The sequence below is a fragment of the Falco naumanni genome, chromosome 6 (assembly GCF_017639655.2).
Source record: "Falco naumanni isolate bFalNau1 chromosome 6, bFalNau1.pat, whole genome shotgun sequence".
In the NCBI taxonomy this organism is placed as follows: domain Eukaryota; kingdom Metazoa; phylum Chordata; class Aves; order Falconiformes; family Falconidae; genus Falco; species Falco naumanni.
The window spans coordinates 85145422-85168596 of NC_054059.1; the positions used below are offsets into that span (position 1 = coordinate 85145422).

The 23175-nt window shown below is 40.8% G+C and overlaps 2 protein-coding genes across 8 annotated transcripts in view; one reads left to right on the forward strand and one right to left on the reverse strand.

Annotated features, from left to right (window-relative positions):
- Window positions 1-2191, forward strand: part of WDR64 (WD repeat domain 64) — a 71167-nt gene extending 68976 nt beyond the window's left edge. Inside the window, 4 exon segments of the mRNA XM_040599380.1 lie at window positions 707-748; window positions 1155-1191; window positions 1194-1263; window positions 2005-2191. Of these exon segments, the coding sequence (XP_040455314.1) occupies window positions 707-748; window positions 1155-1191; window positions 1194-1263; window positions 2005-2191 (336 nt within the window).
- Window positions 2192-8016: 5825 nt separating this feature from the next.
- Window positions 8017-23064, reverse strand: LOC121090416. Of its 7 annotated transcripts, XM_040598943.1 has the most exons (6): window positions 22845-23064; window positions 20476-20618; window positions 15051-15149; window positions 14181-14345; window positions 11489-11630; window positions 8017-9358 (listed from the first exon to the last, which is right to left on the reverse strand). In XM_040598943.1, exon 6 carries the CDS (start codon window positions 9316-9318, stop codon window positions 8359-8361), a length of 960 nt encoding a protein of 319 aa, XP_040454877.1. In that variant the 5' UTR covers window positions 9319-9358; window positions 11489-11630; window positions 14181-14345; window positions 15051-15149; window positions 20476-20618; window positions 22845-23064; the 3' UTR covers window positions 8017-8358. The 7 variants fall into 7 exon arrangements, with proteins under 7 accessions (XP_040454877.1, XP_040454878.1, XP_040454876.1 ...); XM_040598944.1 differs by lacking the exons at window positions 14181-14345; window positions 15051-15149 and adding an exon at window positions 15797-15823; XM_040598942.1 differs by lacking the exons at window positions 14181-14345; window positions 15051-15149 and adding an exon at window positions 17858-17928.
- Between the last annotated feature and the right edge of the window lie 111 nt (window positions 23065-23175).

Consider the following 23175-nt stretch of genomic DNA (forward strand, 5'->3'; position numbering starts at 1 on the left):
TGTTACGAAAAGGTCAACTTCTCTGTCAGCCTCCTTGCTGGCTTGCAAATGTAGAGCCCAGGAAGCCAGTGACCACTATAGAAGGTGGAATTACAGAAAAGATTCCTCTGTGTAGTAGTGAAAATGAGAGATAAGAGGCAACTTCATCAGGAAAAAGGAAGCCTAGGTGGGAAACTGAGCCGTTGTGGGTCACAAGGAAAATGGCTCTTCGGTTCTAGCATCTCGTGAATGCACTAAAAGGTTGTAAAATGTTAAGCTTTCACTATGTATGAAATTAATCCAACTTTGTTTTACCAGGATTGAAAAACAGTTTAACCCCCGGGAAGCTCTCATACCTAGTTCATGCATCTTGACAGGATGACTCTTAGTTTTCACTCATGTCATTTAAGAAAAAACTGTTTTTTCCATTTCAAACCTATCCAGGCAACCACACATTGTCCACAAAGAGTATATATATTTCTTTGCATATTAATGAATTGTCCATTATGTTCTACTCTGTGCTTGACAATGAGATACTGACATTCACCTTAAAGTAACTTTCACTGACTTGTAATCTTTGCTTCATCCTGCCCAGTGCCTACCAAGAGCATGTCGTAGCAATGACTGCAATGGTTTAATTGTGAATGTGTACCATTAATGAAATATATTGATGTTTTTGCTTTTTTCTTTCTTAACCAGAGGGACATATTATGATATTATGCACTAGAGCATTGCCTCATTCTTAGAGGATCGACAAAACAGTAAAAATGTAAGGAAAAATCTGACATATTTTCTTTACTTGAACAGTGTACCAAGATAAGACAAACAGAGAAAAATGGATTCAGAGCTCTACAGGGACTAAAAGTGTTTCCTGCACATAAAGGTCATGTCTTCAGCTTGAAATAATAACTTGATGCTGTGAAAAATGAGACAAACAGAAGTAAAATATTGTTAGCATTATTCCCTTGTGTTCAAAGAGGCTACATTAAGAATTAATTTATCCATGTCCCCTGAGTGGTGTTTCTGCCACATACCATTTGCAGGCTGTTTTGTGGCGGGATTGCTTTCACACTTCTTTTAATTTTCTAAAAGCCATGCTGATAAATCCACTAAACTAGTAACCATGGTGGCACACAGAACTGCCCGAAACGTGGCTGTGTTGCTTTTTGCCTCAGAAAATAAAGGAGGAGCTATACTGGAGGGCACACGCTACTAAGTGGTTGACTTATTCCATGAAGAGGAGAAAAATGTGGTAGTGACAGCACATATTGATGGTCCAGTCAGGTACAAAATATTTCTTACAGCTATGGTAAATCAGTTGAACTGCCTCCAAAGTCCCTCTTCTTGCTGGACTTGTATATAGGCTAGAACAAATAAAATACGACATTGGGTGTATTTTCTGTTCTAATTTTTCAATGCAACACTTCCAGGTTTTTCAGGAAGTCAGACTGTTGCAGACTGTCATTTTCTTTCAGCAAGGTGATCTTGAATGCATAGGTAACAGCCCCATCATTTAAGAAATGACCTCCTGTTCTAATCCTGTCTCAGCTTTCAATACTTGTTAAATTGACACGGGTCCTAAGCATTGCATCTACTCGATGCTTATGCAATTAAACCATTGCAGTCTGAAGATGCTTTATAGACAACTGTAATTCTCTCTTGGCTAACAAGTACATTTGAAGGGGTTTCTTTTGTTTTTTTGGGAGAATCAATGAGCAAATTTTGTGTAAATCCTGCTCTGGTTACTTACTGTTAAGAGCAATTCAGAATAATGGTGCTTTTACTCCTCAGTTTTGTAATTATAAAGATGAACTGTTTGTTTTCTGATTTTTACGACATCCTTCTGAGATTTTTTACTTTCAACTTCAATCTCATGGATTTTTGTCTGACAACTAGCATACTGAACTCTGGAACAGTGCTGCAGAAGTTGGTAACATAGACAGATATTCTCCCACTTTTGTACCCCTTCTATAAGTATCCGTTTTTCCTTTCTGTCCTTTGGCGCTGCTTCTACTGTGTCTGTAGGCTCTGGCATGCCACAAATAGATACTATCTTCGTTACTTTGGACAACCCAGGAAGTCTGAATTATCAGATACCAGTTGGTTGATTTTACCTTGTGATGTTAATAACTTTCCTACTATAATTAAAGAGAAAGGGAATCCCATGGAAAAGAAGTCTGAATATTCTGTCATGCTGGACAGGGACAAGTAAGATCTCATACTTGTACATACATGTACGACAGGGGGAGCAGTTCTAAAAACATTTTAAAAGTACCTTTCACCTGAAGGTCAGAAAAAATATTAGTATTTCCTATGAGTTATTTAGAAAAATCCTTTAAAAAAAAATGTTTTTACACAGCATGAATAAATCTCTTCTTTATTATGACTAGGTGACAGGATTAGGTGATACTCGGGATTTGAATCTGATGACTAGATAACTGTCTCAGATTTTAGCCTAATTAGGGTCTGTATGTGGTGTACACTGCTCAGGTTAGCAGCCTATTCCCCTTCCAGTTCCACAAGCTGATATACTTCTGGGATGCCAAAAAAATTATTGAAAAAAGTTTCATGTGAATAGTTTCAACCAAAACCCAAATCCTTCTGTAAGAATAAACCCAATTTAATCTTTCAGTTTTAAAAATGGTCTTTTTAAATTTGCTGGGATGTTATGGATATATTCACCTACCTCTGACCATGACGTTCTGTCACTGGCATAACTGTTATGTGTTGAATAGCAGTACTGGACCCCTCTCCTCCTGGACAGAGTTCTCAAGTGATGTGGGCTAGTTACAAATCACGCCAGAGAGCCTTGGCCCTCTACCTTAAGTCATATTTCCAGTCCTGGAGCTCCCTGGTTCATCAATTAGCGGGTTGACCAAATGAACATAAATACTGCAGCAGGAATCTTCAGAGGCAACATACATGGTGTTTTTAGTAATAAAGCAGTCCAAATCTGGGAAAAATTACTTTGGGGCTTAAAAAGTCATGCATGCTTTAGTGGTAAGATCTCATATACCATGTACATTCTTAGGTTGCCTTTTCACCAAAGCACTTTGGGACAATGGGAAATCTCTAAAGTGCTCTACTGTTACCCCATTTAGGTTGGTATCCTGCTAACACTTATTATTCCATAGAGTTCTTACTAATGTGAGTAGTCCCACTGAAGTTGAAACAGTAACTCATTAATATAGAAAAGTGCTTGGCTGTGTTTCAAGGACTAACCCTTGTAGTCCATTTGAACAGCAGCTAGTTTGAAACCTCTGAAATCAAAGATACTATGAGTAATCCAGCTGACCTTAAAGACATTTTCCACAAATTACGTGTCTGTGTCAAACTGTGACTGCTTTTTGAGGACTTCAAATATTTCAGTAAAAGAGAATGGCTATCATACATTTACAACATTAATTAAACAGACTGGAAGCAAATGAGAAGCCTGCTTAACTGTGCAGAGAACTGGTGGCCACACTCTGCACAATAGTCTTACCATTCTATATACTCTGTCTGCTGTCACCTCCAGAGTAACTTGATTCCTCTGGATTTATTGTACCAAATAGTGTAATGGATAGCTAGCCAAGCATCCCCTAAAAGGCTGTGTTACTTATGGATGCTAGGCTCTGTTCTTTACAGGATACAGCAGCTTCTCTTGGGTCAAGTCAGTCATCTTCATGATGCTACTACAGTTCACTTAGTGGATAACTGTCATATAAGTTCCTAAGATAAGATCTTAGAACTTTAATTAACAAATCAAGTTATAAGTGCTATTAACAGATGTTCCCCAAATGTGCATATACCTGAAAAGTCCTTCATGCAGAGAAAAAATTACAACGAAGCCAGTGTATGATTATAACAAGATACTGAAAAGCCCACCTCCCTCCACTTTTTGATGGTTAAGAAGGAAAAGCACCTTACTGTGATTAACTGCTAAAAGATTCAGAGCCATAAAATTCTTCTTTTGCTAGGCATACTGACTTCTCTGAAGAACAATAAATGTTATTCCAGAGGTACTGCTCTAACCTTTCTCTCATGTTTCAGGAGCTTTGGTGTCCTTGGATAAGCAAAGAGTTGGTGGTGTGTTCCACAGGTAGCACATATATGCCACAGTATCCTAGTCAAATGTCTTCTTCCAGAAACATTTAGAATTCCCTGTTAATCAGCTGGAGAGAAGACAGAAGGAAGATTGAGAACTAGCTTCAAATAGTGAGAAACAGACTTTTTTAAAGGTACCTGTATTTAGGTCACAGCAGCACGGAACATGCTATCTGTAACTTTAAAGTTAACACTATTTTCAGCTGAGCTAACTTTATACTAATTAAACACAGTTACAGAAACAGAAAAAGCAAAAACCAAGCAAAGCTCCTTGCAATTGTTTTGTTAATGCTATGCAGACAAGTCTTCAGAATTATCGTTCTAATACTTTTAGTGCCAATATTTTTGTTTGACCAGAACGATTAACAGAATAAAATGCCCATATTACCCCCAAAATCCATTTTTAACAGCACAGATTGCTTCTGTTTTATGCTACTTTGTTTTAGAAATACAGTAGCATGTCACAGTAGGGAAAATCTGTTTAGATAAGATATTTTTAAATTAGGTTTTCTGATCAATTTACTGCCTGTCAGTTCAGGTTAATGGGCAAAATCCTGATTTCTTGTTGCACCAATTTAAATCTTAGCTATGGAGGTTTAAAACAGTAAAAAGCACTGTAGGTCAACTCAATTGACCCCAATTATTTTCATCATTTTTATTATACAGTACAAACCAAGCCCAGGGCGTAGTAGATATGTTTAAAGGAAGGTCTATGCGTATGAATCAGGGTGTAATGAAGGTGAAAATATAAAAGTATTATTTTATCATTATTGTGATTCAATATGAACTCCTTACACTGAACAGTTGCAAAAAAGACCAAAATTTGTAAAAGATATTCAGCATAACTTAGGGTGATCAGAAATCATACTCCTTTTCAGCAGTTTCCAGTGGCTGTTTACTTAATGATGGGGTTAGTAACAACGTTGTTCTGGTGGATTTTGTGTTAATTGAAAGTCTCAAACTGTTCTGCCCCAGGATGTGCTAAAATCCACTTAACATCTTCCCTATTTTTATGAATGGACCCTGAACCCTTACTCTAAATCTGAACTTTTGGATAGCACTGAAAAAGAACTGGCAAATGTTGGAAACTGATCTCCTCACCAACATTTAAGAAACCAATACACAGTTTTGTCCCTTCTTCCATAGCACAGCAACTAAACTTCAGTCTTCTTATGCTTTATTCTCTATTTTCATCTAAATAGGAAATCCAAATCTTTAACTAGCACAGTTAATAATAGCATCATAGTGAACAGCACCTATCATCCCATGCTGCATAATGAGCCACCCTTCTGCTTGGGAAAGCACATGGCAGAAGGGGAAGGGATCTTGGCTTTATGTAAAATCGTTCCTTCAGGACCCAGCCGGGGTTGGGGAGCAGTGTGTTACACTAACTGGTCTGAACTAAGAATCCCTGGCAGCTCCAATAGGCTCTGCACAGGTCTGGCTCCACATCCCTGCAGATGCTCCCCAGGGCCTCTAGTTCTGTTCCCCCCAAAGGCTCCTATGAAACAGAAACTCAGGTGAGTGTGATACAGAGGAATTACACCCCACGCTCTGTGAGCTGTTTTGATGGCAGAAGCAAAACACAAACAGTGTTCTCCCTTACCCAGGTTCTATGAGCCTCCCAATTACTCTTGGTAGCAAAGTTAACTGTAATAGGAGCTTTGTGAGTCTCTCACTGCAAGGCAGAGTTCTGTAGCCTTTTTATCTCTTGCCATCACAGTGGTTATTTTTACTTTAAGTGTTTGCCTCAGAACTCCATTTTATATTCACAATCTCATAAGCATCAGATACACAGCAAGGAGTTAATGCGCCCTGCTGTTTCTGCCTGTTCGTTCCTTGCTTGTGCTTTCAAAGAGCATGTTCATCCTCTAAGCCAGAAGAGTGCATGCTGAGCTCATATTCAATTAATTATCTGTCATGATTCTCTGAATCTTTCCTGGCATTTTAGCATTCCAGGACAATGTCACAATATGGCACAGGTCACAGAATACATATTCTATCATCTGTTGTCTGGCTAAAGGTACAAATCTTTGCCAAGTGTGTCACTTTAATGACTATTTAGGATAATCCTTGTAACCAGTGCCATTGTTACCCGCTATTTTGGGGAAAGTAGTGGTTTTCCTATATTACTGGTAATGAACAGTGCTTGATCTGCTGGCCTCCTTGGAAAGACTGTCTTCTGATAAGCTGACTATACAATGGCTTGCAATGATTTACCTGTCTTCAACTTGTTGTAGGGCTATGGTGGATTTTGGGGTAATACTGCTTCTTTTTTTAGCAAAATATCCTGTGGGAGTATATTTAAAAATACTATGATCAAATGTACCAGGTCTGGCTGGTATGAACCTTATTTTGTTCACAGCAGCCTATATGGTGGCTGTGTTCTGGATTTCAAAGTGTTTTTTTCCCACCCCCAGCAAGTAACCTGAACGTGCACAAGAACCTGGGAGAGGACACAGCCAGGACACGTGATCTGAACTGGCCAGAGATACTCCATACCATATAATGTCCTTCTCAGCAACAGGAGCTCATGGAATGGAGGAGGAAAGCAAGATATTCATGGTTATGGTGTTTATCTTCCCAAGTAACCATTATGCGTGCTGAGGCCCTGCTTCCCAGGAAGCGGATAAACATCTGCCTGCTGATGGGAAGTAGTGGATTAATCCCTTATCTTGCTTTGCTCCCACATGCAGTTTTGCTTCACCTATTAAAACTGTCTTTATCTTGACCCATGAGTTTTCTCACTTTTACTCTTCCAAATCTCTCCCCCATCCCACTGGGACAAGTAAGCAAGCAACTGGGTGAGCACTTAGTGTCTGCCAGGGTCAACCCACCACACTAACCAACCTTGTGGTTAAAACTAAACCTGAACTTGTCTGACAAACCAAGCAGCACCAGAAAAAGTGTAATCTCCATTTGTTACTTGTGTTCCCTTCATGCACCCCGTGATTTAGCAGTTAGCATGCGAAAGGTAACACCCCCTGCAGTTCCCCGAGTCCTGTTTGCCTTTGTAAGACAGCTACATCAACCCTCTTCCAGTTACCTGAAAACTGCCTAGTCTTCAAAGATTATTTAAGATGAACAGTTCAGGTTCAGAGATCCTTACCCATTTCTTTTGATGCTTTTACACATTATGCTTTGTAATTGCATAAGATTTTCTCTTTGGTATTGTCCCTGTTTATAGTTAGAACTAAAATATTTTACTGTGTTTGCAACATGCAGATATCCCACTTCGGTTTATTAACTGACTATTTACTTACCTAGAACTGACTGTTTACTCAGAACTATTTACTCACTCTTTTCTTTTTACCAAACCTTTAGGCACTGCTGGGACTTCATAGGTTCTTAATTTTTGAATTTAACTCTTTTCAGTCTTGCTGCCTGCTCCCTTTGCTTTTCTTATTAATTGCCTGTTTTCCAAGAGCTGATTTGTACTCATGTCTACTTATGCCACTATACTCTCCACTGCGCAGAACAGCCCATCCATAATGTAATACTGTTCCCAGTAACAACCAATTCTTTAATCCTATGCCGAATGAAATCATTGAACCAGCTCTCAGGAGGGAACCACACTGCAAGGAAAACTGTCAAAAATGCATGACTTGTGTTATCTTTAACAGCCTTCCATTCAGTTACTACCTTACTGTTGTGTTATTTAAACTGTGACAAAATTATAGTGCTATAATGCTCTCCGACTTCTTTTTCCATAATTCATTAAATTAACAAAACCTGAAGTGTGTTCAGACTGTGTGTCATTCCTCAGCATTACTGTTTACTCAAGAAGTTCCAACTCCTGGGGGTTTATAAATACCAAATGGAAACTGGTCCTAGCCCCAAACATTTTACACAATGATATTATCCAATTGTTTTTCTTAACTGTCACAGGAAAAACAGAGACACTTCATTTCTTTCAAAAGATAATCTACTAAGGCACTGCACTGCAAGGAATTCATTAGAAGAATACTTGTTTATTGTGGGCTAAAGAAAAAAGGATGCTACCGGAAAGAAATTGAGCACAGAGAAGCATACCAGGCAAGTGATACTTCCAAATACACCCACCCATCTTCAAGCAGTCTTTTCGATGCTGTATCGAGCACAACGCTGTGTGTTAAATGATTTGTTGGTATTAGCTGTGGATTTTCTCTATGTCGATGGCTCTGTATTTCTTTGCAGGTTCGTGTCTTTCCACCAGCATCCACAGTTATTTTGCGGGCTTACATGTTCCAGGTGTATCAGTTGTTCCAGATCATAACTGTATTACGGAAAGGTATCTTAACCAAACAGCCTCTTTCAGCACGGCAGAAATTCATGGTTGTACTGGCTGCAGTAGTTAGTTTGCCAGAATTTCATTACAGCCCTTGCCAGTGCTTTACAAAATCTGTGACGTTCTTCAGCTGCCCTCACCCACTGGGGTAGTTCAAGCTGAATGGCATCAACAGTGCCAGAACTACGGGAACCAAAAGTCTTTGTTATATATCCACCACTATAATAGCTCCCGTTATTTGGGCTAGGATTGGACGGAGAAGGCACGCAAACATAACTGTTATTTTGTTCTTCAATATATTTACCCAAACTTCTGTTCCCTGCAACTAAATTCTCAGAAGACACATTGACTAGCTGACTGGCTAGATGGCTAATTGAGGAACTTGATGCAGAAAAGACACCTGAGTTAAGGGAAGTTTTTGGAAGTGTGTAACCTAGTTCTATCCACCGTTCAGGATGTGCTTGTCCATGGATATCCAGAATCAGGCCCCCTGTCATCTGTGATTTTGCAGTGGTCAAAAATCCCATATACTCTTCCCAGGACTGTTCTGCTTGGGGAATTCCAAAGGAGGCTTCTTCCTTTTCCCTGTTAGCATCCATCTTGAACCTCTGTAGGTGGTTTATAACAATGTGTGGGAAGAAGCCATCAGTAATTTCATTAATTTCTTCAGCAAGAGCCTGAGCCACTTCTATAGTATACCTGTCTTGGTTGGTAGACACTTTGCATTTCTTATAATTTTGATTACTTCCAGGCGGACACTTATGAGAGAAGATACAAGAGGATGTGTTTGCATCCAAACAGGCAGCTTCTCGATCAGGGATGTCTTTGGGTTCCATTGACCCACCATGTGGGACAGAGAGAATCAGGTTCATGTTACCCACTTGATATTCTGTGAAATTATTATGACCAAATATAACCTCTTTGGTGCCAGTGGCTTTCAAAAGCAAATATATAATGGAAATGAAGAACAAAGTCATATTCTTCATTTGCTGCTGGAAGGCTTGGCAATATGGAATATATCAGTACCTAGATAAAAGCAAAAGACAGATTTTAGATTACTTACAGCTGGGAACACATAAGAGACTGTTCAGCTGCTGCTGGAATAACCAGTAACTGATTAACCTGTTTTTATTCCCTGTCGCACAAAGAAGAAAGAGTAGTTATACGAGAAACAAAAATGAACAGGGCACTTAGTATGGTTAGATGTAACTGATGCAGTGTTTCCAAAAGAGAAGATTCTCCCAGAATAACAGAGCAAGGGAAATGGGAGGTTACTGGGCCTCCTTCATTTTCCCAGAAAGCACAAACACTATTTGATCATTCTATCTGATCCCAGAGAATCACTAGATCCCAGAAAAATACTTGATATCATTTTCTCCCACCAAAGCCTCCCTTTTTTCCACCTCTGAAATGTAAGAAAATTTTAACAAAATTTGCTGTAACATCTGTATCTCATTGACCCTTGTGAAATATCCACATGGTTATAGAAACTAGAGGCTATAGCAGCTCAGGCTAGCACTGGGCTTCTCTAGCAGACAACAAAAACTGAGTGCTTCCAAGCTCTGTCTCTAGCTATGCTGCAGGCCGAATTAATCTAATAGCATTACAGATAGGTACCAGTGAGTGCAATAAGGAGTGACTATTCTCTTCAACAGAACTATGATATTTTTAAGCCTTGGTTAACTCTGCCATTTTTTGGGAAGCTGGAATTCAGCAAGGTGCTGACAGTGCTTTCTGGTTTGAAGATATTACATCCCTAGAAAGATCAGAGTCTTGAGTGTAACTGTGTTGGACAGATGTAAAATGGGTGAATAAAGTCAATGAAGAGCAGAATCAAAAAAGGATACTTTTAACTTCCAACCCCTTAATATAGGCCAGATGAGGAATATGTAAACAGATGCACAGGTGAGGCAGGCTGCCCTGTTGTCTGTCCTGCTCCTACCATTACATCACCTGCAGAAACGCAGAGGATAGGAGGAGCAGACAAGGGGGAAGAGTAAGAAAGAACTGAAGATCTGCAAGAATCTGTCCACAACATCTGGCCTGAGAGCAGGCAGTAAGACTGAGAAGGCAAGGTGCCGTACGGAAGCACCCTCCCATCAGCCGCCTACTCTAAGAAAAGAAGAGGGCAATTTCACCCAAATAATGTAGCAAGATATTCTTTTCCCACTACGAGGGAATCCTGCTGGCTTTTTAGAGGCAACCTCTGCTGTCTACTGAGCTGATCCGCACTGAGGAACCTGTGCATGAAAAGCAAACATCTATCTTCCTGACTTCTTTCTGGGGTGAAAGTCCTGCAAAAGTCTGTGAACTGGAATCTGATCCCTGAGAATCTAATCTACAGTTTTCCTGCAGAGCATGACTAACAGCTTTTTTAGTTTCTTTTTGACCTTTCAGTTAAGGGGTCCTTTTACTTGAGCTACTGGCTTAAAACAAGCTTTTCTCCAAGTCCTTGGTTAGTTCATGCTTCCCTAGGTTTCCCTGAGGCACAAATATTCATCTGCTAGTTCTCCATTTGCATTACCAGAAATGTGGGGGAAAGGACAATTTTCAAGCATTATTCAAAATCCCTTTTCTTGGAAAAGCAGACTGCACACACGGAGTGTCTAAGTCAAGGAACAGCTTACCTCAGGTGCAGTGGGGCCCAGCACCAAGTTATATAAATCAACAGCACCAACTCCCAGGTGCTCCTCACCTGCCTCAGCAGGACTCAGGTTTCCTTTGCCTCAGGCTCTCCCCTTAAATACAAGGACACAGCTGTCCCTTTCCACCCTGCCAAATTGATTGCTGTCACCTGCAGCAGTTGGCTTGGCTTTTTGCAGTTTTTTGTTAATGACTGAATCAAGCTGTTAACACTACTAGAGCATGCTTTAAAGATATATGGACAGAGAGCTTTGTGTAATTGCCAATCTGGCACAGCTCAGGCTCTGGGCAGACTTGGGAGAGTCTGGAGGAGTTCGATGACCCCCAGACTGGTTTAAAGAGTTTTGGGGAGACAGAGGAAAAATGTTAAGTCACAGTAATACAGGCTAGAACTGCTATTCTGGGGTTCGTCATGGCGAAACGGACTTTTCCAAAGGATTTTAGCTCAAAGGGATAGTGTTCAGAAAAGCACAGAAGCACCTGCAGCTAGGAGGAAAGTACTAGAAAATCTACCTGTCTTCTTCAGCACAAGGGTGAGGTCCACGTGCATACGGCACAAAGTAACTGTAACAGGCTCCAAGCTCACTGTTGATTGTAGATAACTCCACAATGGTTTAAACTGGTAGTAATCCTGCAGGACTATTTGAAGATTTGCCTGTAAAGAAAGGGAGAGAATGTTCCTCCTGCCTCTGCCCGTTTGAAACTGAAACTGAACTGACCATGTCACTTGGCCTGGAGGTCTCTAGAGGCCAGGCTCAGCCAAACAGCCACGTGGCACCGAGCCTTAATCTGCACCTGTATAATTTCACAATGAAGGATCACAAATGGGAAAAAAATATTCACTGGTATGGTAGAAGCTTATCATGCTTTTGTTCTGTAAACTGACGTATGTTTCTAGAGATTAAAAAAACTTGACACAAGCAGCAAGCACCAAAGGTAAGCTTAGAATAGTAACATAATCAGTAAAGGCAACGAAACTGGTAATGCAGAGGGGTTTGAGGCCTAATGGCAAAAATGGGTGCTGTAATTCTGGTTTTGTTTTTTGGGGTCTTCTGGGGGAAGTCTAGGAATTCTTCTAACAGTTCACTGTAGGAAAGGTGATAGGATACAAGAGGTAACGGTTTTAAACTGAAAGAGGGTGCATTTAGATTAGATGCTAGGAAGAAGTTCTTTACTGTGAGGGTGGTGAGGCGCTGGCACAGGCTGCCCAGAGCAGCTGTGGATGCCCCATCCCTGGCAGTGTCCAAGGCCAGGCTGGATGGGGCTTGGAGCAACCTGGTCTAGTGGCAGGTGTCCCTGCCCATGGCGGGGGGTTGGAGCTAGATGGTCTTTAAGGTCCCTTCCAACCCAAACTATTCTATGGTTCTATGATCTGTTTGTGTGCACAGCCATCTAAGCATTTGAAGCCATCCCTTATCTCTTCCTGGCTAAGAAAATACATTCTTTCAACTCAGAATCATTCCAAGCTATGCCTGGCAGAGAAAAGGACTGAAACAACTGGAGACTGCAAACTGGAAAGACCTCCGAGTTGAAAAATAAAGACTAAAGGACAGATTGGCAGGGTGGGGACAGGGGTGTCCTTTGGAATACAGGAAGAAGGTGAAGGATCTCAACATGAAGAATGGAGGGAATATGGCAATTTCTAATAAGGAACAAAGGCATGAAAGAAAGGTAGAGGGAAACGGGGCAGACTACTGGATTTTTTTTCACAATGAATCAACCAAGTAGAGTCAAATGCAAAAGTCAAACAAAATCCAGACTTCCATGATGCTTATTCAGTTTTGCACCCATGTCCCAGCATAGCATGATCTCTTTTCCTGATGTTCTCGCTTACTTTGGTACTGATCTGCAGCAGCTCACAGCTACATGTCACTGCCTGGCAGGATCCCATTCTGCTTCTCACTATGTATCACTTTGCATTATTTTCAGTAAGGAGTGCAGAACAGGCTGTGAAAATTGGATGTACTGTCTGTCTGTTTCAATATTTTCTTAAAGATCAAATAGGCAATACATGGGTATTAATCACTGTAAACTGGTTCAGCTGATTTTAAAAATGCACCTCTTTTCCACATCTTATTTCAGGCTTCTCATTGTAGAGTAAATTATGAACTAGGTTCCTATTAAGCTTCTACAGATAGTTATGCAAAAATATCATAAAATAATTACTTCTATGTGTTTTTTTTATAAAAGGGTATTCCTTCTAAAAATTAAAACATTTACACACAATCCCAATTAAAAAAAAATATTGGGACCTTACATGCAGACAGAGGGGTTAACATTCTAGTACCTCTAGAAACACACTGAACCTGCAGGATTCTGTGAATGTTACAGGTAATATTCCTGCATGCATGTACCACTTGTCAGTATGCAGTTGCTGTAGCTGCAAACTATTGCTGCAAATATACATACCTAGATCTTTGCATATGAACTGAGGAAAATGCTTTTTGATGACACGTATGTGGTAAATTTTGAAAAAAAGAAGTAAAAATTGCCGCTAGGCCCTGAGCTACTTAGTCTTGCCTTGACAAATCTCACAAACCTCAGCGGTGCTTTGTGTGGATTTGGGATTGTACTACAAATAACCATAACACTACTCCCTAGCTTAATTCTCCCATACATCCCTACCTTAGCACTGACAAACCTCTGATGAGTAACAAGACTGTCAAGGGAGATTTCACAGCATGAATGCATTATACAAACGTTGTGTCCATATGCTGTTAGCCCCAGGAAGACATTGGGGTTTATGGCTACTCAAAATTAATGCAATCAGAGCTGGGTGATTAGAGAAGCATTTAAAGTTTCAGGGAGACAGTTAGTCACTGGGTGTTATGTCTGTGGCTCACACATCCTCATAATGACAATGCATACAAGAAAAGTCTGCTATGAAGGTAAATAGCAATTTGAACTAGAACTTGTTCATGCCTCTTCTGTATCATAAAGACCAAGGAAGACTGCATTTTCCTCTGTTTTCATACATCCATAACAGCCCAAGCTATCAAGACCAGGCACTGTAGTGGACTTGTGTGAGGATCTGAGGCTACTGACAAACACAGGGATAGATTAGACTGACATAGCTGAAGCAGTAACTGCCTCAGGCATTTGCTTTTCTGCCTTCCTGGAAATTGCTGTTCTCTGAAGGAGAATAACATGGCTGGTGAATCAGCTGCTAGTTAATAACAAGAACTAGAGTAGATGTGTTACATACCCCTTAGCACTCTGGAAGGTAGACTGGTTACTGAATCATTATGCTGATCCATACTATTGACTGGAAGCTTCCATGGCTTGTTTCATTCTGTTACAGCTGGCCATCTGCTTTAACTTCTTTGATATAATTTATGATCCCTGTTTAGGCTACCTGAGTTTTGGTAAGCTACAGATTAGTAAGAAAGGAGGAACACATCAATATACACTGTCAAATAAATAAAGCTAATACAGCTGAGCTTCACAAAGATTTTCAATAACTAGCAACAATTAACTCTGTTAGCTAATATAATTCTTACACATCAGAGTGAATGCTGCTCAGCATATTTCTCATGGTACCACTTATGAATCCAGACAATACAAATCTTTTACCAAACCTACATCCTGTCACTAATACATCTGTTTATAAATGGGTAAGACTAGTCCCTAAGTGGAAAATTTGTGAATTTTGTGGAGCCTATGCAAAAGCAGCAAACAGCTAAACATGGCAATTTAAATGGTAACTGTAGGAGCAGACCCCAGGTCTGTAGCTTAAAGGCCTCCTTGTAGCCCTAGAGAGAGAAATTAAATATATTACCAAAACCACCTGAAAATAATCTTTTATGATTATGGAAAAGAAACTCATTAGGTGCAAGATACCAATATGTGATTATTCCACAACCTCTTTTCCTGCCACCACTTATATCCTATTTCCTCTGAAGAGAAAATCATTAGGTAAAGTGTAAATAATCACTGTACCATTATTCTGCTTGCAATCTACACAGGCTAATGGTTCCACCTTAAAAAAAAATCTGTTACCTGGATATGAGAACAACATTTTTTTAATTCATATTATGTGTTGGTTGATTAATAAGCAGGCAGGACTGCCACTTACTGAGCCACCTATGCTGCATCCATGCACAGCTGAATTTCCATTAGAGGCCTGCAAGGCTGTTCTTTACTGGACATAGTTTGATTTAATCACAGGTTACAGCTGTAGACAGAAAATACCACTGGAGGGCAAAATGCATTTATGTAACAGGCAAGCAGGGGCAGGAGAAAAGTAGTTCTGTTAGCAACAGAGTTAATGAAGGCTCATTTCTTGACACACACACACATACCTTTCCCCCCTGTATCTTCCTGATTCCCAGGTGAGAGGGAAACCATTTCCTTTAGTAGGAGAAAAACAGACAACAGTCTGCTTCCAAAAAGCAGGTTTTACAGGTCTAGGTATATTCCCTGCACACATGTCAACCTTACAGCTAGAGGAGACCAAAGAGTGCCCCAGGCTCACCCCTTTCTGCAGCTTTCATTCAAAGGAAAGCTTGCACTGACAGGGATCTGTAAATTGCGGTACATACGTTTGCATGATCAGGGCAGCAAGATCCAGGGCACTCCATGGCATGAACCAAAGGCTAAGCTCTATATGCTGCCATGGAGTAATGCTGGGCACCAGCACAAACTGGGAGAGGAGTGGCTGGCAAGCAGCCCGCAGAAAAGGGTCTGGTAGTGCTGGTTGACAGCAGGCTCAGCATGGGTCAGCAGAGAGGGCAAACTGCACCCTGGGGTGCATGAACGCAGCATCACAGCTGGTCAGAAGAGGTGATTATCCAGCTGTATTCAGCGTTGGTGCGGCTTCACCTTGAGTCTTGTGTGCAGTCCTGGGCCCTGCAATTTAAGAAGAGTGTGAAGGTCCTTGAATGCATCCAGAGGAGGGCAACAAAGCTGGTGGAAGAGCTGGAAGGAATATCTTGTGAAGAGCAGCTAGGGACTTTGGGCTTGCCTGGTTTGGAGCAAAGGAGGCTGAAGGGGGACGTCACTGTTCTCTCCAGCTTCCTGAGGAGGGGAGGTGGAGAGGGAGCTACTGAGCTCTTCTCCCTGGTATCCAGTGATAGGACCCATGGGAATGGTTCCAAGCTACATCGGGGGAGGTTTAGACTGGACATCAGAAATTATTTCTTTAGAGAGAGTGTGGTCAAACACTGGAACAGGCTTCCTAGAGAGCTGGTTGACACCCTAAGCCTGTCAGTGTTTCGGAGACATTTGGACAATGCCCTTAACAGCACACTTTAACTTTCAGTCAGCCCTGAATTGGTCAGGCAGAGGGAATAGATTATTGTTGTAGGTCCTTTCCAACTGAAATGTTCTACTCTATTCCACTCTACTCCTCTCCACACTTTCATGAATTGGACAGAGTATCTTCAAGGCTTCTAGCCCTTTGTCAAAATACATGAAATAACTCCACAGCTTCAACATTTATTGCAGATACACATTCAGGGAAGAGGCATAAGCATGTAAGTCTTCTTTCCTTAGAAGCACAGACTGAAAAAAGGCAAGTCCCAAACACGTTATCTGTTAAGAAACAAGTGGAGATTGAAGCAGAAAAGCATGTGCCCTCAGCCAGGAGAGCCAGCCATGACCCCCTCATGTCCCTGCCCCCTTGGGCATGGTGACTCTGTCCTTTGTGCATCCCACTATGTTGGAGGTCCCTGTGGACTCACTGGGATGGGAGAAGACCCTGTATTTTAGGGTAGGGAGCACAGCCGGAGGAGTCAAGAGAGGATCTCCCACCTGCTCCCTCCCTTCAGCCATTAATAATTTGGAAGCAGGGATTGTAATGAAATTCCAGCAGGGGGCTGATAAGTTCTGGGGGAAAAAAATCTAAACAGACCATCCATCCTTCTGCAAAATGGGTTGGAAAGCATTGTATCTTCAATATCTTTCAAATGGTTTTGTCCTCTGTTCTGTTTTCAGTCTCACCTACTGTCCTGTAGTGAAAACCAATACTGAAGCAAGCAGAAGGGATAGGGACGTAAGCAGGACACAGCTTTATTCTCCTTTTCTGGCAAAATGGCCCAAAGCAGAGCAGTGTCAGGTGCAGATGAGAGCGCGCTTTCTGGTTACCATATTACTGCAATGCTATTTCTCAGTGACTAGCAACTAAAGAGGGTTGTCACTTCTTACTAAGGAGAAGTCTCCAGAATGAGTCTGTGCCTAGCACTACAGCAATTTAAACATTCTTATGTAAATTACCCACTTATTCAGGATTTTTGGAACATGAACAAGTGGACAGCCTTCCCCCTAGACACTGATACATACATTTGTTTTTTATGACGATTATCAGGAGGACTGGCTGTGGGTGCTCCTTCTCATAGCTGAGAATTACTGCTTGAGCACTCAAAGCAAACTCAGAGAACTCATAGCAAAGCAGCAGACCACCCAATCAAAACGCTGGCAACACACCATGATTGCAGAGAGGGGGTTTTCACTGGCAGTAGGAGCGGAGGATGTCACATGAACTATGCCTACACCCATTTCCATTAGGTGACTTATGAGCAGCCTGTTCTTGCTGTTCACTGGCAACACATAATGGTTCTTTGCCATCACTGGAAAAACCCAGGACACAAAGAGAAGGTCAGATGATCATGGCATCTCTAGACAGGCATGTTATTGACAGGCATTCGTTTCAAACATTACTCAGCTCAATGAGCTTCACAAGGTATTATCTGGCAGAGCTGTGCTCCCTTCACTACCACATTCTCATGAAGCTGATAGGCACACACCTTACCAAAGCAGTAAGGTCTGCACAGGAGGGGAATGCCAGAATCACCCTCACAGATCTCTTCCCTGGAAAATGAATCCAAGAGCTGTGTTCACTCAGCAGCAAACAGATCGGAACTGTGATCAGCCTAATGAGGTTACCTGGGATTCTGATGCTGGAAATTAATATGGCTTTTCTTCTGTTCCCTTCCACAACTGTCAGGGGCTGAAGCCTGCAAAAAGCATTACCAGTTTAACTGAATTAGTTGATAAGTGAGGCACCACTCGCATAAATCATGCTCTTGGCCTGGACTGACTGAAGCAGATGGCAGTTGCAATATTGACTAAATAATCCAGGTTTTTAATGACTTTACTAACATTATTGCTACAATATTTTCCTGATAAATGAGGAGCTTTTAAAAACATTTCCTCTGCTACTGTATATAGCTTTAAGAATGTTTTGCTCTAGACCTCTCTCAAGTGTGCACAAGTGTGCACATGAGTTTGCATGTGCTATTAAGGCCTGGCTTCTTAGCTAAGCTAAAAGAAGTGTGAAAATATGCTGACCGTAAGTGGGAATTTCAATAAAAGGCAGATAAAGGGTGCAGTAAATGTAACACCGCTTCCCATCAGAAAGAAATCAGATCTCTAACAAATTGATTAAATGGTCCAACTAACTCCCAGAGAGACTTTCTCAAATAAAAGTGATCAAATTCTTAGGCAGTGAAGACAATATAGTAGCAATAATAGGGAATTCACTGAAATTTTGGAAAAAATATTATAAACCAGACATCTGATCTACTATTATCATAGAAGATGCTCTGATTGTGAGCATCAGCAAAGTGCCTTTTTTTTTAATTTTAAAGTATTTTAGTTATTTTAATTTATATTATTAAATATAAGTATTTTAATCTATCCCATGAAGCCAATTCCAGCTGTACCAGACAATGTAGGGAAGGAAGTTTTCTAAAAACCTGTAAGATGTCCTTGTCCATTTCAGTGAGTAGGGAGGACAAGATTTATTTTGCTTTACCCTGGCTGTGTAAAGTTTAGTTGTCTACATCAGACCTAGTGATCCCATTTCCTCTCTACAGTCAGCATGGAGAAAGAAGCAGTTCTAGAGGTATTTCAGCACACTTATCTTGGGCACCTACCTTACATTTCCATTAGGGGTCAACAGGGCTATACTCTGTATAGCTCTTCTTTTTTATTATGATTCAAAACAATTGTAAAGGAAACAAAGTGTTTCTGCTACACTTTATATTTGCAGGTCTATTGAAATGTATTCAGCCAGTCACTACGACAAAACTGCCCAGGAAAATGGAAAACATACAACAGAGATTTGGCATAGTAATTTCTAGTCTTAGCAAATTCTCCAGACACATAAGGTACTTGTGAAAGGAAAGGATTATATATATTATTATTAGTCCTGTAACTAACCACAGTGCTGTGCTACTTCCCAGTTTCACCTGGTATCTATGGGAAACAAAATTGCAAAACTACAGTTTTCTTTAAAGGAAAATACACCTAAGTATTATAGAATGATAGAATCATTTAGTTTGGAAAAGACCTTTAGGATCATCAAGCCCAACCATTAACCTAGCACTGCCAGGTCCACCATTAGGCATTATCATCTGACTACTTCCTTCCAAGAGACACTGTTGAGCTTAACGACCAGTATCTTTAGCCAGTTTTAGGTCAAGATAGCTCTACTGAAACCAACAAAGCCATTATATAGAACTTCTATGATCTTACAAAAGTTACGAGATGTAACGAAGGTGGGTCATAGATAATCAGGCTGAAGACATTTGTAACAAACTGAATGTTAATGCATATCATGCTAAGTCTTCAGCTCCAAGGTATCCACCCACCCTTACAGATTAAGGAATCAAAGAGGAAAATCTGAGCTGGGCAAGAATTCTGTAGCTGTCTTCCTTCAATATAAGCTCCTTGGCTCCAATGCTTCTGATTTGGAAGCTCACCTTATGACTGTTTTTTATGTAATCTATGGAAAACTGTCAAAAGCAGATTTAATTTAATTGCATATGACACTTTGAATGATATGAATATATAAGATTGTCTACCCTGATTATCTGTTCTCCCCATGAACACAGCAGTTTGAGGGGAAAAAAAAGTCAGAATTTATGTAAGAACATAGTCTTAAGATAAGTGATCCTAATCCAAATAGAATTCTAATTGCAATTGAATTTAAAACTTCTGGAGCATGTGAAATATAGGTAGAATCATGGAGGGAAATAAGATTCACTAAAGAGGAATTTAATCAATATTTTCAGCTTTAAAACATCTTATGCTGTCACTATGGCCAAATTATTTCTATGCATTTCTCAGTGCACACACAATATTTTAAGAAGTTACAATTCAGATGTGCTTTTTTCAAAATGCATTGAATTTAAGCCTGACTGTCCACTGTCTGGAAACATTGCTTTTCTGCCCTGCTGACTGAGTCGACTGTGTAACGGAGTCAAAGAACTATACAGATGGCAACCATAAAAATTAACTGTTATGTGTAGATATTGGCCTAGCTACGTTTCTCGCTGCTAACTTTGTTTTAATTTAAGCAAGCATACCTTTGCATTAACTAACAAGAAGCAGCTTTATCACATCTTGCAAACTGAAAACTCATCAGTTGTTGGTCATTTTACTCCAGACAATCTGTTGTTCAGTTGTAACTTGGAATCTTTGCAGTGGAACTGCAGTACTAACGTCTCAGGTGGCTTGTGTTGTGGCTAGCATGAGTGGTGCTGGTGTGGGAAATGTACCTGTGCGCTCTGACCAGCCCACTGCTGGAGAGCTGTTTTCTTCACTTCCAGGTCTGGCTGGGCCTTTCAGAGTGAGAGAGCAGGATCTCATCAGGACACGTCAGACACATCACACAAAGGTAAGCTCATCTGATGGTTCCTACCTGTGTAGGAAACAGAGGAGAAAAAAAAAAAAAAAAAGCTTTTCATGGTACTCTAAAGTGAATTTGTGCTATTGTATTTATACTAGTTGTTTCATTTATGCAATATTGATTTATTTATGTTATTTATGGTGTTTATGCTATTCTATGAGGCCTGGAGGGGCATGTACAATTACATTGCTCAGGAACAAAAAAGTTTATACATAAAAATAAGTTGTTTCCTTTTTGCAATTACAAACATATCAGATATTCAAATTCTGTGAAATTTCAAGTGAAGTACTGCACTTGATTCCTCTTTATTTCTATGACTTTTCCTCTGTCCCAAGACAATATCATGATTTCTCAAACTCTCTTCATAGAGACAGACATGTCCCCTAATCAGGATTCAATAACCAGCTTCACAGATCTCCACTAAAAGCAGCATAATAAAGCAGTTAAACATCACACTTCCTTTTTTAATTTCAGAAAATCAGTAAATAAAAACACTGACTCCAGTGCAGCAGTAATTTTTATTTTATTTTTATTTTAGAGTGTTGGCAAGACTTCTGGTCCAGTGATCTCACTACTTGCAGCTGGAGACTTGCAGACACCCTTGTATTTTTTCCAGTCTTACCTGAGTACTAGCTCAACAAATGAACCAGACATGCAGGGGTTTATGAGTGCAGAGAAAATCTGCATAATTCAGTATTGCATGCATAGTCTCTCTTATGTTCTAAATCTCCTCCCATTCTTTACAGTGTCTAGACTGAATTTGTTCTCTTTAGCAATACATGAAGACATATTTCCTGAGGAAAAGAAACATTAGGCGTAAACTCAGTCTGAGACATTTCTACATGTGCATTGCCAGTAGGAAGAAATTAAGGTTGGCACTGTAGAATCCCTTGTTGTCCAAGCCTGTGGTATGTGCAAACCATGTGTTGGCTACCAGACTATGATTTACTGTGTTTAATGTGTCAAATAGGCAGAATGAGATAGTGCAAGAGATGGTTAAATAGGAACTCAATCCCATGCATGAGATGTCCCAAAACATTAACTAGATCTGTGAAGCAAAAATGTTACTTGTATGCCTTTTTGTGTGTAGCTGGGAGATTCTTGTAAAATTCCCTTGTGCGCCACTTGAAATTTCAGCATGTGATATGGATGTTCAGGGTTTTTTTTTAAATGAAAGTAGTTATACTGGTATGTAAATACAGATTTAAATTTCTAACTTTGACTATCAATTCTTACATTAAGCCTAGAGTTTCATTGCTGTAACATGTCGCTCACCTCTTCCTTTGTAGTAAGTGACCTGCATGTACTCTCTCTCTCCCCACTTGCTGGGTTAGCTGCACAACTCAGTCCTTTGTCCAGCCAAAATTCTGTGGTGCCTTTTGATCCCAGGATACTTAACGTTTATACTTTTCATGTTCATTGTGGTTATCCATATGCTGTCTGCAACAGCATGTCATGGCTGCTCTGCTCTATCTGAACTGATCTGGAGCAATCATTGTGATGTTGTCAAAAACAGGTTTTTCAGTATGACTTTCATCTCAAAATGAGTCATTCAGAACGAGCTACAGCAATAGTATGAACTAATGGTTACTGGATTTAAGCTCCTTACTCATATCCCTACATAGAGCAGACACACAGGTGTTTAGCTTCTTTACACATAAACATTGTCACAAAGTAACAGACACAAATACATTCTTACTATGTGGTGTTTTCTCTGCTGGTTTTGTTGGGGTTTGGTGTTTGTTGTTTTTTTTTTTTTGTTAACAACTAAGTGAAAAACTTCTCTGTATACTGTGACCAGACAGCAAGGATAAAAACAAAGAACTGAAAATAAACACTGAATGCTAAGATGACAGATTCTTTCCAGGATATTGACCGTCATTTTCTGCACTAGCAACTTAGTGGTTATAGAAGATTGGTATTAAGAAGTATTGCCAAAACTAAGCTTTCAAACACACCCATGTCAGTTCCAACGTGAGGAAGCAACGTTTTCCCATTTTCCTGCAATTTACAGAGACAGCAGAACTGAAATTTGGCACGGGATGTGCCAACTCAGTGCTACAGCACTGAATCTACTGCCGTGTATGACATGTGTTGTAATGTTTTTGCAGATGCTTGAACTGGCTGCACGCCCTCTGCTAGTAGCCGGCGGCACGGTTTAGCCTTGAACGCCACGTCCCCTCAGCAGTCCTTTCCCCAGCATCTGTGGCTGGGGAAACGCTCTCCTGAAACCCTTACCTTTCCTGCAGGGCTTCAAATGCAAACAGGGTTCTGTGAAACTCCCGGTAACCGACACGAGAGCGGTGCCCAAACGACCGGGATTCAGAACCCGTTTGGCCGGGGAGCCAAACACCCGCCCCCGCCGCTCCCCGGGCCCGCCCCCACGGCGGCACCAAAGGCCAGGCCGGGCCGGGAGAAGGGGCCGGGAAAAGGGAACGGGTCGGGTCGGGCCGGGCCAGGAGAAGGGGCCGGGAAAAGGGGCCGGGCCGAACAGGGCCAAGCCACCTCATAGGGGCGGGGCTCGCGCCCTAGCGGGCTGCCTGCCCGCCCGCGCGGAGCATGCTGGGAC

Coding starts and splice junctions, on each gene's coding strand:
- LOC121090416 (XM_040598939.1), bottom strand. CDS start 9,318: ATGAAGAATATGACTTTGTTCTTCATTTCCATTATATATTTGCTTTTG.